Below are 17,046 nucleotides of genomic sequence, written 5' to 3'. Positions count from 1 at the left end.
AACTTGGATTGAGAGAAAATTGTTAATTTTTAAAGTTTGAGAGAAAAAATAAAATAAAATTTAAATTTATTTTTAATATTACAGATAAAATAATGATCTTAGAAGTCATTTTTTTAACAGTATTTTTGAAATTAACGAGGATAAGTTGGAAAAAACACATATCCTAGGTGGGAAATAGTCCTTTGGCCTATTCAATTTCACGTATCATAAAGAAAGATAATTAAATAAATCAAAACTACCCCTATACTCGCTTCGCTTCCAATCCAAATTTTCTAAAGTTTTAATGAATATTTATAATATCGCCTTAAAATTCAACAAATCATAGTAAAACTTTATTTGCATTAATTATAAAGTTTCAGCTAGGTCACATCTGTCCATCCAATGGGGTCCACTGTGTTTTATTATGATTGCCACGTCAGCATTTGATTCGTTTCTTCCACGTAAATTTAACCATGCCCGTCGGTGGTGGGTTGACGTGGATTCACTCTTATTTTTGCTGCTTTAACGAATGCGTCCAAATAAATGCAGTGAATTATTATTTATTTGTTTTATACACGTAAGGAATATATAAATTTATTTTTTAATTTAAAATTTTTTAATTTTATAATAGATATAATTTTATAATTATTATAATTTAATTAATATAATAATAATTTTTAAAATAACAAAATTATATATATTTATAATTTATACTAATTTAAATATAATGATATATAATTATATGATTAAATGATTTTATAATGTATAATTATATAATAAAATAATAATATTATTAATATTTAAATTAATATTTATTATAAATATATATAATATTAAAAATTTTAAATTATTAAAATAATAATTATTTAAAAATATATAAGTAATTATTGCAATAAGATGTCAGGAAGGTCGATAACTTTTTCCTTTACTTGCACATCCCAAAGACCATAAATGAGGTAATATGTGAATGGAAGCTAACAGGTTACATATTATTTAAGAGCTTGAAAAATAGTTGTAACTTTTTCACAGAAGAACTGTAGAAATTTACTAAGTATGAGATTGAGACTGATGTACCCGTAAAATTTAGAAATTTTCAAGAACGTGAGGTGATGATAATGGGGTCACCTTCGCAGCCGACTGCACAGAACACACAAGCACACATTACAAAAGATAGGGCTGAATTCCAAATATCGACAGCAGTGTGTTGCCGCCCCAAATCTGAAGGTTCAAATAATTAAATTCAACTAGTATGTACTAGATTTGGGAACTCATCACATCCGCCATTGCTATTGCTACCGATCTCTTAAATTAAATTTAATCCAACACATATAATGACCAAACATGCTTATGGCCTTGAAGTTAGTGTGAGGTGAGGTGTCAAATCTCAAGATTCTTCAAGAGCCCCCACCTCCCCCAGTTCTCCCTCTATTGAGTCCTTTGCTTTACACTTCTATATAAGCCTTTCTCTTCATTCATCCTTACATCCCATTCCTCTACGGTGCCTTTCTATTTAGCTAGCTGCCTGCGCTATTCATTTTCTTTCTAGTTGTATTTCTTTTATCTTGATCGGTTTCCAATGGCCACTGCTGAGGTAAATTGTCAATTGACTCTTTGCTATTATGTTCTTCATGAAGCTTAATTAACAACTAATAGTAATAAATATGCACTTTGTGTAAATTTATAGTTCTTATATTATATGTTCACAAATAAATTTTCCATTCTAAAGTGAAATATAAGGTTTTAATTATTTGTTGGCTGAGTGCTGCAGGTTGTATTAGCACAGACAGCTCTTCCAGAGGAGAAAACTACTGAGCAAACAATCAAGGTTGAAGAAACTAAAGCGGAAGAGGTAGTCGCTGCACCAGTTTTAACAGAAGCTGTGGCTGAAGAGACAGAGGAAACAGAAACTGTTGCTGAAGAGACAAAGGAAGCGGAAACTGCTGCTGAAGAGAATAAGGAACCAGAAAGCGTTGAAGTGTCTGAAGAAAAAGTAACTCCAATTGAAGAAGCTGAAGCCACAGCAGAAGTGGAGACAAAGGCAGTGGTAGAGGAGGCCAAGGTTGTGCCTCAAGAGCCAGCAGCAGTAGATCAAACCACTGAGGAGGAAACTCCCAAGGAGACAGCCGCTGAGCCAGTTGAAGAGGAGTTTAAAGAAACCACAGAAACTACTGAGGCTGATTCTCCAAAAGAGGACGTGAAGGAACAAGAGAAGCCGGTTGAAGCTGAGGAGAAGGCTGAAATAGAAGCAGGGATTGAGATGACGACCGAGTAATAAAAAAGCTACAAAGCATTAAGTTTGAGTAGTGGTGGTACTTATTAGCCTTCTAGCTTGCATTGCATGTCGAGTTCAATGGATTAATCTAGCTTTATTTTGTGGTTCTCATAATAAGACGGTTAGGCGTCTAGGTATGGAAATGAGTGACCCACTTGGATATACCACGGCCAACTCAGCGCATGGCTTATGGCTCCACATCACTCAAATCTGAATATTCTTCTTCTCCATCTGCCAACACGATTCATTTTGGTTTGTGTGCCAGTTGCTATGTGGACAGGGTTTGTTTGTTGGTGCCTCGTGGTTCATCAAGTTTAATTTATGGTGCATGTGTAATGTTCGCTTCAATAAATAATATAATATTATTATATTACCGGCTTTATTCTTCTAATATATTCGCAATATTAATCTATTCTTGAGTTTTTATCTTAAAAGAGAGAACTCATGTTCCAAAATGCCTGTCAACTATTCCTCCAGCTACAATCGCACAATAATTTAGGGGTGATTTGATTCAAATTGGAACAACTTTATCTTCGAATTGAAACTCAGTCCGATTTGAGATAAACTTGACTGATTATATAATGATATTGGTTTTCAGTTCAATAGAGTAGAGTCCAGACAATAATAATGTAATAGGCCTCCCTTTTGTTTTTGGATTGATTCATCATTAGGCCTATATATATCAGAACTCAATGGTTGAACTTGGGATTGAAAAGCGAATGGACATGGCTGTTCACCATGCAGCAGGCGTAACAAGAGGCAGAGATGAAGTGTACGTGGCGGCAGTGTCATTACTAGCAACGAAGGGACCTGCCCAGTTGCTCATATCTACAGCTTACTCTCTCAGTTTCTGGGATCTGCAGCACTTCATGGTCATCATTAAACTCTCTTCACCTCTTCCTCAAGTACTTTCTTCCAGATATACAAAGCTGAAGGACATTTGAGTTTCAATTTTGGTATTAGCCCTTCCAGCTTAATGGTGACATTTGTAGTCAAATTAAGAAAGGAAGAGGGTGATTGGATATGACCTCATTAGGTACAATGATCTCTCTAAGCACTTACCTATTAATGGGCAGTAGGAGATTCTCTAGATGAATAAATAGTCTAAACTAAGGATTATTGCCAGTTTTATAGGTTTGAAGCTCTTATCTTTTGGCCTTTGGGTCATAAGAAAACAATAGATGATTGCAACATTTGACCAGATTTATACTTTAGAGGATACACAAAGGTCGATTTCTTTGTTTTGTTCTTGGTTTAATTTATGTCTTTGTTCCAAGAGCATACTAAACTAACGTGCAAGAAATGCTACCCTCACATCACAAGTTACTTAAAAGAACCTCACTAAATGTGTAAATTATTAGTATTGGATCCATGAATTCGTCTTGAAAGGGCTCTTTTACGGCTTCTTTTCATTTATTTACATTATTATCACATTTTCAATGTTGTTTTTGTCTAATTTAAGATTATCAGGTACATCTATTACTAGTGGAAAACCTTTCAGTGTTGTTTTTCGCAGATGATGACTTGATAAAGAAGAATGAGTCGTAGGGAAAAGTTAAGGGGCTCGAGGCATGGGGTCTTTTTTGGTGGCTGCTTTAAGACTTGGTCTTATTGTCATACAAGAAATAAGGCCAAACCACTGTTTCCCACCCAGGTATGCGCTTTTGTCAAGTTTCCCCCGATTAACTTTGAAAATATCATTTACCCACCCGTAATCAGTTAAAATTAACGGTTTCAAAGGTAAAATCGTCATTTTATCTGTATTATTAAAAATAAACTTAAATTTGATTTTATTTTCTCCCCTAAACCCTAAAAACTAACAATTTTCTCCAACCCAAGTTTTAAAAAACTACATTTTCCCCCCTAAGGTTTTCAATTTTCTGAGTTAGTTTTCCGTCGTCTTTTCTTCCTCTCCGGCGACCTCCAGGCCACTCCTCTTCCTCTCCGGCCCGGCCTCCTTCTGGCGGTTATCCTGGAAACTGTCGTTGACGAAGACCTCGTCTTCGTCGACAACAAAGACTCTTCGTCGACGAGGAGTCTTCGTCATCGATGAAGACCTCGTCTTCGTCAGAGATGAAAACGTCGTCTTCGTCTCGACGACTGTGCCTAGCATAATCTCCAGAAGGAGGCCACGCAGGAGAGGAAGAAGAGTCGCCTGGAGGTCACCGGAGAGAAAGAAACAGCGCCAGAAAACTAACTCTGAAAAATTGAAAACTCTAAGGGGGAAAACGCTGTTTTTTAAAACTTAGGTTGGAAAAAATTGTTAGTTTTTAAAATTTTAGGGGGAAAAATGAGATAAATTTTTCAGGGGTTAGGGTTCTATTAAATTTAACTGGCCACGGGTGGATAAATGGTATTTTCAAAGTTAATGGGGAAAACTTGACAAAAACGCATACTTTAGGTGGGAAATAGTCGTTTGGCCAAGATATAATATATAAATCTCCTGCAGGTGCTGGCAGCCACATTGCACTTGCAGAGTTCAAGGCCTCCAGAACAATACAAGAGGTAATGTTAGGGGCCTTTGTGTAAACTGTGAAGAAAAAGAAGTAACTGCCGTTTAAGTGCAAAAAAAAAATGTCAACGGTCCACAGTTGTTTGATTTAATGATGTAAGGAACTGTGCAAAAATGTGGTGCATTGATCCTAGTCTATAGAAAAGTTTAAAAAGTAAATAATAAAAAGCTGGTGAGCACATTGAAGCTATCACTGGCATTAGTGATCAGTAATAAGTCTTCGGAAGCTGACAGTGATTAAGAAATTTGTTGACCGAGTAAGAGTTCACATTAACTTCTAGCTACTTACTAGAACAATAACTAGCTCAGATTTTGTCTGTGAAAATACAGAGGTAATTGAAGATCTGAATCTAGAATCATTCGAGTATATCATTCAGAATTGAAAATGGAGATTATAAGACAATCCAACAAATTAACACTTAAACAGAATTTTGTTTTAATAAGGTATAAACTCACCGGAAAAGAAGCACCAAAACTTCTTTGTTTCTGCACGTTAAGTATCAAGAGGGTTATCGATCCAGTTGAAGCTTCCCTGATGAACAATGGTGTGGAACCAATTTGGTAGACTCTGAAACATGAGATCCTTAAATTTTCCGCCCTTTGGTTCATAAGAAACCAAAACTCTGTTCTTATACTCTAACAAGATCTGTCCATTGGCTAAAGCGCACACAACTCTAACAACTCTTCCATTGGAAGGATTCTTCAAAATCCTGAAAGTTCTATCAATATTTTGTTTGAGTACCTTTGGGATGTAAGCTCCAATGTTGAACTCCTTAATCCAGGATTCATTCTTTTTATAATCTTTCATAACCCAGATCTCCAATTTCCCATAATTGCCATAAACTGCTGCAGAGAGACACCCTCCAAGAACTGCCAGGTGAAAGTTACACCTGTTCAGCCCACCACAATCAGGCTTGGGAACCTCCCGGAACTCCTCATCCGCTAAGTCAAATGAGACAATTCTACGAGCCGGGTCATGTCTACGAGGTCTAGTGACCCAATGAAGTCTCCCGTTCACCAAAGCCTCCGATGGCCGCCGTACAAATTGATGTAATAACTTTCCAAGACTTCTCCAGGCAGGGCTTCCTAGAGTATAAACTTGAACTTCTGACCTTGGGTAAGTGACTCTCCGGGTACGTCGATGGTAGTTGCTATTACTACAGTTATTTCTATAATAAACTATTTTAATCACCTTGTATTGTTTGGTCACAGGATGGAATCCAAATCCAAAGATAACTTCTTGATCAGGGTATTGCATAGATTTAGGCAACTCAATATAATCCCTGGTGAAAGGATTGTATATATAGAATGCATCATTGTATAATGAATCAGACAAGGCAAGTAAGCCATTACATGAACCAACTACATCATACTCAGACATCTTAGCTTGGAAAGGCAAATGAAACCTTCTTACCTTGGATTTTTCATCCTCTTTGTGACCAGAAAATTCTATGAAGTAAAGTTGGTTCCTGATGGGGAAGTCACAGTGAAGGATGAGACATGGATTGTTGTTTGCATGATGGGGTTTGGTTGAAAGTTGAAGATTTGCAATAAGTGGATCTTGAACCAGGGCAAGCCAACTTTTGCAGACAAACTTGAATTGTACCAAAGATGTAATTGGAAGCCTTGAAAGTATATCAAGAACCACATCTCGCGGCAGAATTTCCATCCCAGTTGTTGCTTGTGGAGGATCATCTTCAAGCTTTCTTCTTTTTTTAAATGATATTTCCTCAGAATAATCCAACTCCATGGCTAGAGGCTGATGAATTGAGTAACAAGGAGGCACAAAATCAAAGAAGTAATAGTAGTCAGTTTGGAGAAGGAAAATAAAAGGGGTTGAAGGAAAACATTTACACGGTAGACTTTAATAAGGTGGAATTAAATGAATAAACCCACAAAAAAAAAAAAAAAGGAAAAACAAAAGAAAATAATGCCGTAAAACAATCCACCATTGAATCTCAAAAAGGGCTGTGTAGTTTTTCTTTATTTTCTTTTTTTTTTCAACTTAGAAAAGAAATTGATGGACCCAACAATCACAGCCGTTGAAAGATGAGAGTGCATGGAACGCAAAGTTTAAGAATAGGTGTCCCTTCTGATAATGACACTGCAACATATAAAATAATTTTGGCCACAACATTTGTTCCAACCCCAAGTTTGATGTAATCTTTTTCACCCACAAACTTTTGAAAACTCAAAGTTTCACTCATAAACTAAATCCTGATAGAACTCTTATGTAGATGTAAAGATAAAACCATCATTTTAATATTAATATTTAAAAAATTAAAACTTAATCTTCTTTTTCTACTTTAATTTTGAAAAATAACAAATTTCCTCAACCTCATAATTTTAAGTTTTGAAAAGTTATTTTTCTCCCCCCAAGCTCTAGGGTTTCATCTTTTTCAGTTTTATGTTATTTAGCCGGCCCCTAAAATTTTGAACATTTTTTCACACCCCCCAACCCCCCCCCCCCCCCCCCCCTCAAGGGTTTTAACTTTGAAAATATGACCATTGACTAATCTTTGTTGAACACATTGGTCAATGCTCTCTTTCTCTTGGATGGCCTCTCTTCCTCACGTCGATGACTTCTCTCCTTCTCTTCGATTTCTTACCGACCATCTATTTTCTATCTCTCTTGTTTCGTCGATGGTTGACAAAACAAAGATGGAAGATGATTCGACCATCTTTCATCTCTTGAGATCTTCATTTAGACATCATCATCCAGACGATTTGTTTAGATTTATCGAATCCAGACAAAAATTATTTGGACAATGGGTTCTATGGTTGAAGAGGTTATTCGACGATCGTCGAAGACTGAGATGATGGTCAAAGAGGTAAAAAAAACCTTAGATTTAGAAAGAATATGATTTTTCAAAACTGAAAAACTTGAGGGAAAAAAGTTATTAGTTTTTAAAATTTAAGGGAAAAAAATAATAAAATATATATTTTTAATAGGCCAAAGGACTTATTCCCCCCCCCCCCCCCCCCAAGTATGCTGATTTCCTAAATTTCTCCCCGTTAACTTTAAAAATCTTATTTACCCATTCATGTGTGGTTAAAATTAACTAAGTCCGTTAGTTATATCATTTTCCCCCATAAACCTTTAAAACTAATAATTTTCCCCTAAACCAAGTTTTTAAAACTGTAAATTCCCCCTAAGGTTTTCAAACTTTCAGATATAATTTTTTTAGTGATAACCGGTGATCTCTAGGTACAATCTTTTCCTTTCCGACACATCCTCCTTCTGGTTGTGCTTCTTTCGATGTCGCGAGAAATTGTCATCGATGAAGACTCTTCATCATTGTCGACAAAGACCTCATCTTCGTCTTTGAACGAAGACGATTTGTCTTCATCAAAGACGAAGATGTATCATTGTCAAAGATGAAGATGTGTCTTCTTTGTCGACGACTAAGCCTCACAGCGTTGGAAGGAGCACGATGAAAAAAAGATGCACCAGAGAGAAAGAGAAGGTGCTTGGAGATCGTCAATCATTATTGAAAAAAATGAATCTGAAAGTTTGGAAACCTTAGGGGGAAAATACAATTTTTGAAAACTTTGGTTTTAGAAAAATTGTTTGTTGTTAGGGTTTAAGGGGAAAAAAGGAAATCAAATTTAAGTTTACTTTTAATATTAAATATAAAATGATAATTTTGTCCTAAAACTAATATATTTAAATGGCTATAAGTGGATAAATAGAATTTTAAAGTTAATGAAAGAAAACAGTATATTTTGGATAGGAATAAATCCTTTGGCTTTTTTAATATTATTATTGAAATAATGGTTTTATTATTATATTTAACTAAAGGTTTTAATAGTATTAAGTTCATAGATAAAATTTTGGGTTTTTAAAAATGGATGGATAGGAGTGGGAGAGTGACTCAATTCTTGGGTGGGAACAAGTCTTTTGGCCAATAATTTTTGAAAACAAAATAGACAAAATGATAAAATATATAAATGAATTTCTTTAGATGCCCTCTTTGTACATTGTTCAAACCTGGTTAATTATCAAGGTGTTGAAAGCGTCTGTAACAGGGCCCATGTGCATCGAAAACGTCTAAAGAAACAAAATAAAAGTCTTTGCAGACGACAAATACAAAGATAAAAGATAACAAACAGAAGCAAAATGACAGGCCCACTTTGAGCAGATTCTAGTAAACACTCAAAGATAAGAAAACCCCGAAAGTTCCTGATGGTTTTCTGCGTTCATCACCAGTTCACCGTCAAAAAAGCCTAGAACATCTATATCTTTTTTAACTGAGTTATCAGGTTAAATTTAAGAACTACTGTGTCCTGTAGTAGTGTGATTTCAGAGTCTATTATTTCCAGGAAAATCTTGGAAGTTTGTTATGTCATGTCACTGCCACCAAGTCTTGCATCAAAATCACAAATTAAACACAGGATTTATTTTCTTTCTGACACTGTATGGCTTTTTTTTTTTTTCAGTGGTTGAATATTTGGCCCCTAGGAGTAGGATGTCCAATAGCCAATATCTTGCCCGGCAATGCTACTGGACCAGCACTGTATCATCTTTGCAAATATAAAAAAGGGCCAAGTGATTGAACAATATGTACGAGTGTCTTGAAAATCGTGGAGACTGTGAAGTTAATTATCCGACAAATTGACAGTAAAAATTCAGATTCAATTCTACAGTAGTCAAGAGAAGACAAAATAAAGTTCATTTTCTTCATGGTGGGGGGTCGACTTATAGTTATTTTAAAATATTTAACATAAATTTGATTCGTCTGGATTTCTCCCTATTTTTTAAAAGCAGTTTTTGGGTAAATGGTAGTAAATTCAATTATAAACTTTAAGGTGTATCACAATTTCTAAAAATATTTTTAGGATTTAATTATTTGTTGACAAAGGGTTTGATCTTTGGATAAGAATTATTTAGTAAAGGTGTAAATTTGTAAAACAAAGAGAAGAACATGTTAGAGATGATAACAAGAGGTAGAGTTAGTTGAACCAACTCTTGAGATATCTTTAATGAAGAATTGAAGAGCTATGAATCATGCATGTGACAAGTGGTTTCATGCCTCATTTACCAGCTGCATCTCCGTTTCTTTTTAAAGTTTCTAATTATGTTTTTCAAACTTGTCTGTTTGATATTGAAAAGATACTCCAACTGAAGCAATACCCATAATTCATCCTTTTATCAACTTCTGTTGAAAAGTAGGTGGATTTAGAATTAAAATTAGTGAACATTCATCTCTAAATTCTGCAGAATTACCATTAAAATTAGTATTACAATGAACAGGGAGAAAAATGCATATTCATTACAAGAATATTTTTGCAATTTAGGTATCAGTCCAACTGAGGCTACCCACATGAACAGAAATTTCAAACCAGTTTGGGACTACTGGAAAATCTAGATCCTTAAATGTTTGTAATACCCAGTATGATTCTTTCCCTAATTTAAATAAAAAGACACATGTTGGGTTAGAAATGAGCTTGCTTGGGGGCAGATGTGCTTGCTGAAATTGGCGTTGAACCTACTTGGCCCGCCTGTTTTCTTTTGTAACAGTGTGAGTACCATATATTTGACTGCTAATCCCATCTACCATGCACACACTAAGCATCTTGAAATAACTTTTTTTTTTTTTGGTGAGAAAGTTGCATTTGTTCTTTGCATGTGGGATATGTTCCTTCTGATCTCTAAGTTACCGACATTTTCACTACAACTTTGTCTGTCTCTGGCTTCCTTTATCTGCGCAACAAGCTTCTTTTAGTTTTCCCACTTTCAGCTTGTGGGGGAATGTTAAACGTGTAATCATTGTATGTATTTTTGTATCCTGTCATTGTTTATCTTGTATTGAACAACCAAATTTGTAAAATATAACAACTTGTACTTAACATTCAAGTATAAATACCACACCTGATCACATTAAGGTTTCTGGGAGAAGATACGATTGAAATAAAACTTAAAGATGCAAATTCTTTTTAACCAGATTTCAGCTCAATGTCTGGAGAAATGTTAAGTGAGGCTATTCTTTTCTGGATCCATCATTGTGATAGGCCAAATTACTATGTCCCACCCAAGGTTTGGTGCAAAATCAATTTCCCATCCATTAATTATAGAAAATCCAAATACCCACCCGTATGTTAAATTTTACTATTATTAGGGGTAAAATTGTAGTTCAACAAAAAATTAAAAAAACTAAAAATTTATCATGTTTCCAACCCTGAAGTTTAAAAATCTAACAAATACCACCCACCAAAAGTTTGAAAAACTTATATTTCCCCTTAAGATTTTTCCAGCTAACAACTGGTGGTGGTGACGACTGTATTGGTCTCTCTCATTCCATTTTTGACCATTAGCAACTCAAAAAAGTGGTCGACGATGCATCGTCGTCATCTAAGAGACGATGACGACATGTTGTCTTAGACTGAAATAAAGACAAATCGCGTCTTCATTTGAGGACGAACGAAATATCTTAATCGGCTAATAATGTTTGAAAATAGAATACAATTGAGAGAGAAGCTGGGAGGGGGGTGGGGGGAGAATGTAGTTATCACAATTGTCTCTGGCCATCGATCGCATGCTAGAAAAATCTTATGAGAGAAATATAAGTTTTTCGAACTTTAGGTGAGGAATATTTGTTAATTTTTAAGCCTAGGGATTGGAAATATGATAAATTTTTAGTTTTTAAAAATATTTTATTAAATGATAATTTTATCATTGACAATAATAGTGAAATTTAATAGAAGGATGAGTGTTTATATTTTTAATGAATGGGAAGTTTTATACTTTTCAATAAAAGCTCTAATAGATGTGTAGCACAGTATGCCATTTTCCCCACAAATTCCAAAGGCAGTTACTGGATGTCTAACCTCTAACCTGTGGAATCAAGAAATCATATTTATTAACCTCAAGAATAATTTCATTTTCCAATGAAAACACATTTTTGACTGTATGCAGCGGTAATTTAACATAGCTGACATTATTTGCAAACACGAAACAGAAATTTACAATCACAAACTCTCAGGTGCTAAGTTAATACGATTACAAACTAATAGTTTGAAAATTGCAAGCTAGTAAAAGAGGAAGGAGGGAGGAACATCGAAGAAAATATTTTGACGAGAGTAAGATTACCCTCATGAGCAAAAGCCTGAAACCAATTCGGCATTCCATGGAACAAGAGATTCTTAAATCTTGCAATATTTGGGTCATAAGAAACCAGAACTCTGCAGTTATAGTCCAACTGAAACAAGATGTTAACCGTTGCTCAGAAGGCGTTAAGGCCTGAGCAGATGAACGAACCTGATAGAAGTTTGAACCCAAACGGGATTGAGCCACATCTTGTTCAAATCTTCTTGGCACCTAAACTCCGATGCTGAATTCCTTGATCCAAGATTCCTACACAATTCACATCATAATGTTTCATAACCCAAATTTCAAGTTGCCAAAACAGGGCTGGAAAGCTACAGAAAAGGCAACCTCCTAAAACCACCAGATCAAACTAACACCTGTATAAAGTCATCACACTCAGGTTTTGGAACTACTCCAAATGGCTTATCTATTAGGTCAAACAAGATGAGTGAGGTATTATGATGGTATCTTTGTGGTCAAGAACTCCAATAAAGTCTTCCATTGACCAGGACTTGTGATGGCCTCTCATAAAGACGGTAAGGTATTCTCCAGGGCTGCAGAGAGTGTCCAAATGTTGAACTTCTGATTATGAAGAAATTATACTTGCTGCACAGTAGTGGATATGATGGAAAGGTGACAGTACAAGCTTATGACAAAGACTTATCGCCTTTTATTACAACAAATCCTAACACTGCATCTTGAATCTTGATTATGCAATTCTGAACATTTGCATAGCTCTTTGTAGTCACTGGTAAAAGGATTATACACAGAATATTTTATGTCATATGAATCACACAAGCATAGCAAACCCTTACATGATCCTAACACATCAAACTCAGGTAAGGAGGCACAATTATTATGTTTAACCTCTGACTGTGTTTGCTATAAGGTGACAGCTCTAAAGAGTACAGCTGGTTTTCGGCAGGATAATCACAATGTAAGATGAGACATGAATCATTCTCACCCAATCGAGAAAAACACATACCAACAAGAAGGAGGGTTTTTACTAAGTGCTTCCAGGCTCGGCATACAGGCTTGCATTGCTGTAACAATACTACAGGCAGGCTTGATAATATGTCAAGGATAATTTAGTTAGGAAGAAACTCCATCCTGGTTCTCTTACTCTGTTTTTCACAAAATTAAATCTTAAAAATACAGAGAGTTAGATGGGAGAAGTTGAAAAAAATGAAGATGAAAACAAGAGCAAGTGAAAAATGTTGCGGTTAGTTTCTATTGACGGTGAAAGCTCAGTTTTAAGTCTCTGATCAGAACAGAGTTGACACTGTCAACCACTTTTTTGGGACAAAATTAAGTGTAGCTTAATTGAACATGACTCTTTACATTTTATGAAGTAAACAAAGAAAAAAAATGCATTTTGAGACAAACACATATCTTGTCACTATCACACCGAATGCATATAAAACAAAGCTAGTTGAATAAAGCGATGGGGATGGCTTGACAGGAAATCTCAAAGTGCAAATTTGTAAGAGCATTCTAATTAAGCACTAATTAAATCATTTTTCATAAAAAAAAAAAGCTTCAATGCATAGTTGTATGCAACTTCATCTAACTTAGACATTACAATCATCAATTCCAATAAAAAAATAAAAATAAAAATATTGTGCTACAAATGCTTTATGAAACCAACCTTTTGAAAAGTTTACTTCCTCTGTTTAGTTGCGGAGAGAACAAAAAAAAAAAATAATAATAATAATAATAATAAAACCTCTATGTCTTTTTCACCTGCTTTCAAAAATACAGAAGATAGCTTATAGTTTCATCAGCATCAATATGCTCAATCGTTGTGTAATGCAACATCCACTCAAGTCAGCAACTTAAATTGAACTACTTGCTGAACCTTTAAGAAATCTGCAGTCATTTTCAATTACAGGCAATAATTTGGAACTTGGGCAGTGAGGGTCACAACAGTTAACTCCAACATGATTTATTCTTCACAACATAATTCTAATTTCACCAACGTCAATGTGAGGTTCAAGTCAACTGCCTTTGAATTAAAAAAGATCCTGAAATGCTCATAGAATTGCAGGGAGTTATTTCGTTTCCGGTAATTCAGTATATTTCGACTGTGTACAACAGCAGTTAACATAATTGGTATAGTTTTGCAGACATAAATCAGACGAAAAAAAGTTCACAACTTCACAGTCACACTTTCAAGTAGAAAAACAGTACACAAATGAACAATAAAAACCTTTTATATTGGAGGAAAGAAAGAAACTCGAAAAGAAAAGACGCACTGAGTTCACATTTTTACGTTCTACATATCAATGACTGAGATTTCCCACATGAACAACAGCATGAAGCCAGAAAGACCTTTGATAGAACAGAAGATCCTTAAAGGTTCCCCTTATCGGATCATACGAAACCAAAGCTCTGCCATTATAATCCAACAAGATGTTACCATTTTTCATGAGGCATAAGACACTGATAACTTTGTGTGTGAGCTGATAATAGAACTTAAAATTTGAAGCCTTTAAGGGTTCGGGCAATTTTTGTTTTAATCCTTTGGGCACATGAAAACCAACACGGAAGTCCATGGTCCAAGACTCCTTAACATCATAATCCCTCATTACCCAAATCTCCGATGGACAATAATTATGACTGACAGCTGCACAAAGGCATCCTCCTAAAGCCACTAGAGAAAATGTGCACCTATCTAAGCCACCACAACCAGGTTTTGGAACAACTCGAAATTGCTCGTCTGCTAGGTCAAATGAGATGATCGAGCTATCTGGCCAAGCGTGCCAATGAAGTCTTCCGCTTACCAGGACCTGTGGTGATGTTTCAGAAAGAAGGTATGGGATTTCCCCTAGGCTTCTCCAAGCAAGACTACCAAGCGTGAAAATCTGAACCTGTGATTCCATCCCACAAATTTGATCACCACTGTATAGAATTGGACGGTGAGTGCTGTGATAGGTAATCTTTAACACCTTGTACTCTTTTGTTATCGGGTGAAAACCAAATCCTAACCGGAACAGTGTTTCATGAATCGGAAACTCCGTGGACATTGGGCAGCTGCTCGTTCTTCCGGTGAAAAGATTATATATATATAATTGATATTTTGTTGTTGAATCACATAAACACAGCAATCCTTTACATGATCCTTCCACATAAAACCTAGGCAACGTTGGCAGACAGATTTTATTCACTTCCAGATTGCCTTCATCAAGAGCGGATAGGTCCACAGAGTAAAATTCGTTTTGGTTGGGGTTAACAGACTCTAAAATGAGAGATGGATCATTCTCACCCACGCACGAAAAACGCACACTGGCAAGGTAAGGGTCTTTTGTTAATCTGTACCATGCTCGGCATACAAGCTTGCATTGCATAAGAGATGTTACAGGTAGCCTTGACAGTATCTTAACCAGAACCTCCGAAGGAAGATACTCCATGCTTGTTGGTCTATAATTTTTGGAGCTTCAATGTAGCCGGTTCTTTTCCAACACTTTTTCTCACAGGATGACTTCTCAACCTCGCAGACCTTAAAACTTAGGTTTAGGGTTTAGGAGGCGATAGAAAGAAGTGGAATTTCGATTGCATCAAATCAGGTTAAATAAGACGGAAACTCCATTGGAATTTTATTGTTCTGCAATGGCCTCACAATGCAGACCTAGGATTTGTGGACCTTACAATCCAAATGTTTATTTCAACGGCCGAAGGACTATTTTCCACTCAAGTGTAGTGCGATCCTAAAATCACTTTTATAGAGTTTAAAAAACTCAGAAATCTTATTTATTAATTAATTGAGATTAAACTTTTTTATTGGATACAATGGTGAAATTATTATTTTACTAATAAAGATAAAAAAATATAAAATTTATTATATTTTTCTCTCTTAAGTTTTAAAAACTAACATTTTACTTATCCTAAAGTTTTTTAACTTTGAAAAATCATATTTCCCCTAAAACCTTAGAATTTTTTTTTCACCTCTAACTACTTTCTCCAACGATCTGGAAAGGATAACGATGAAGCATTTTTATCGACGAGGAGATTTATATCTCTTTGTCAATGAAATCCAAATCTCTTCTCCTAAATCTTGTTGGATCTCTTCGTCTCCAATGAAGAGATTCATTCTATATTTATCTATATACGTTGACCAATGGTTTCGGGTAAAGAGTGAAGGTCATCGGTGTCGGTGATGGTGTCGGAGAGGTGAAGAAAAAATTTGAAGGAAAAATATGACTTTTTAAAGTTAGAAAACTTTAGGTTGGGGTGAAACTGTTAGTTTTTAAAACTTATACAAGAAAATGTAAAAAATTTATATTTTTTAATATTATTGATAAAATAACAATTTTACCCTATTTTAACTTAGAATTTTAATGGCAATTATATTATAGATGAAATTTCGAGTTTTTCAAACCCTATAAGTATGACTTTATAAATATACCTAAACTTGGGTGGGGAATAGTCCTTGGGCCTTTTTTTAACATATTAATGAAATTTCTCCATCCTCTTGAATGACATCCCTTGGACAGCCTCCTTGGTTCGAATTACTATTCGGCCCATTGAACTAGAGTTTCAGTTCATTGTCTTGGGATGATAACAGAGCAAGTAGGGGATGGGTACCTTTATCCCCGTCTTTGGAGGTAAAACATTTCCCCTTCATCCATATGGGAAAACAAATAATTTTTGTCCTCTCTCTCCGTGGCGAATATCTCATCTGGAAAGAAGTTCAGCAACTTAACTGGAACTATTTGCTGGTCTATTGGGAAATATGCAGTACAAATTCAACTGCAGTCAACTGTTATTCTCTGTTCTTCAATATTTCTAGCCACCTAAAGAGCTATAATGGGTAGAATCAAGGCAACTATTCAGATCTCACAAACAACCAATAATTCAGGAGGTCCAGTCCAGACGAGGCCCTTGGTAAAAATTTATATCAGTGGCAAACTCACTGATGATGTCAAGACTGAAAACAGTGAGCTGAATTGCCCGGATATGTCAAATAATAAATAAATAAACCGAAAATTCTTTTCTATGTACAGAAGGTAATTGCTCATATGAGATGAAAGGTAAATTCATCAAAATGCACTCCCAACTCCCAAGGACAAGGGCAAAGGCCACTTAGGCTAATGATGTTACAGACTGGGCTGAGCTGAACATGGTCTTGACGATTGACGCCCAAATATGGAGATGCATGCAGTAGACATACATAGGATGAGAACATGAAAGCAGTGC

At 35.4% G+C, this 17,046-nt stretch overlaps 3 protein-coding genes across 4 annotated transcripts; 1 reads left to right on the top strand and 2 right to left on the bottom strand.

Annotated features, from left to right (window-relative positions):
* Positions 1-886: 886 nt before the first annotated feature.
* On the bottom strand, positions 887-6,666 carry LOC123223626 (F-box protein At3g07870-like). 2 transcript variants are annotated; one of them, XM_044646890.1, is made up of 2 exons: positions 5,220-6,666; positions 887-1,116 (listed from the first exon to the last, which is right to left on the bottom strand). In XM_044646890.1, exon 1 carries the CDS (start codon positions 6,511-6,513, stop codon positions 5,257-5,259), a length of 1,257 nt encoding a protein of 418 aa, XP_044502825.1. In that variant the 5' UTR covers positions 6,514-6,666; the 3' UTR covers positions 887-1,116; positions 5,220-5,256. The 2 variants fall into 2 exon arrangements, with proteins under 2 accessions (XP_044502825.1, XP_044502824.1); XM_044646889.1 differs by lacking the exon at positions 887-1,116 and adding an exon at positions 2,768-3,180.
* LOC123223628 (fruit protein pKIWI501-like) lies at positions 1,410-2,624 on the top strand. Its single transcript, XM_044646891.1, has 2 exons — positions 1,410-1,570; positions 1,748-2,624. The coding sequence occupies exons 1-2, from the start codon at positions 1,556-1,558 to the stop codon at positions 2,249-2,251; spliced, it is 519 nt and encodes a 172-aa protein (XP_044502826.1). The 5' UTR covers positions 1,410-1,555; the 3' UTR covers positions 2,252-2,624.
* A 7,332-nt stretch (positions 6,667-13,998) lies between the features above and the next one.
* On the bottom strand, positions 13,999-15,421 carry LOC123224361 (F-box protein At3g07870-like). Its single transcript, XM_044648001.1, has one exon. The coding sequence runs from the start codon at positions 15,258-15,260 to the stop codon at positions 14,133-14,135; it is 1,128 nt and encodes a 375-aa protein (XP_044503936.1). The 5' UTR covers positions 15,261-15,421; the 3' UTR covers positions 13,999-14,132.
* Positions 15,422-17,046: the final 1,625 nt, after the last annotated feature.

This window comes from Mangifera indica, chromosome 8 (genome assembly GCF_011075055.1).
Source record: "Mangifera indica cultivar Alphonso chromosome 8, CATAS_Mindica_2.1, whole genome shotgun sequence".
Lineage (NCBI taxonomy): Eukaryota > Viridiplantae > Streptophyta > Magnoliopsida > Sapindales > Anacardiaceae > Mangifera > Mangifera indica.
The sequence above is the reverse complement of the archived record's forward strand: the minus strand, read 5'-3'. Positions and strand labels throughout refer to the sequence as shown.

What these genes read in the sequence shown, in the direction of transcription:
- LOC123223626 (XM_044646890.1), bottom strand. Translation starts at nt 6,513, where the DNA reads ATGGAGTTGGATTATTCTGAGGAAATATCATTTAAAAAAAGAAGAAAG.
- LOC123224361 (XM_044648001.1), bottom strand. Translation starts at nt 15,260, where the DNA reads ATGGAGTATCTTCCTTCGGAGGTTCTGGTTAAGATACTGTCAAGGCTA.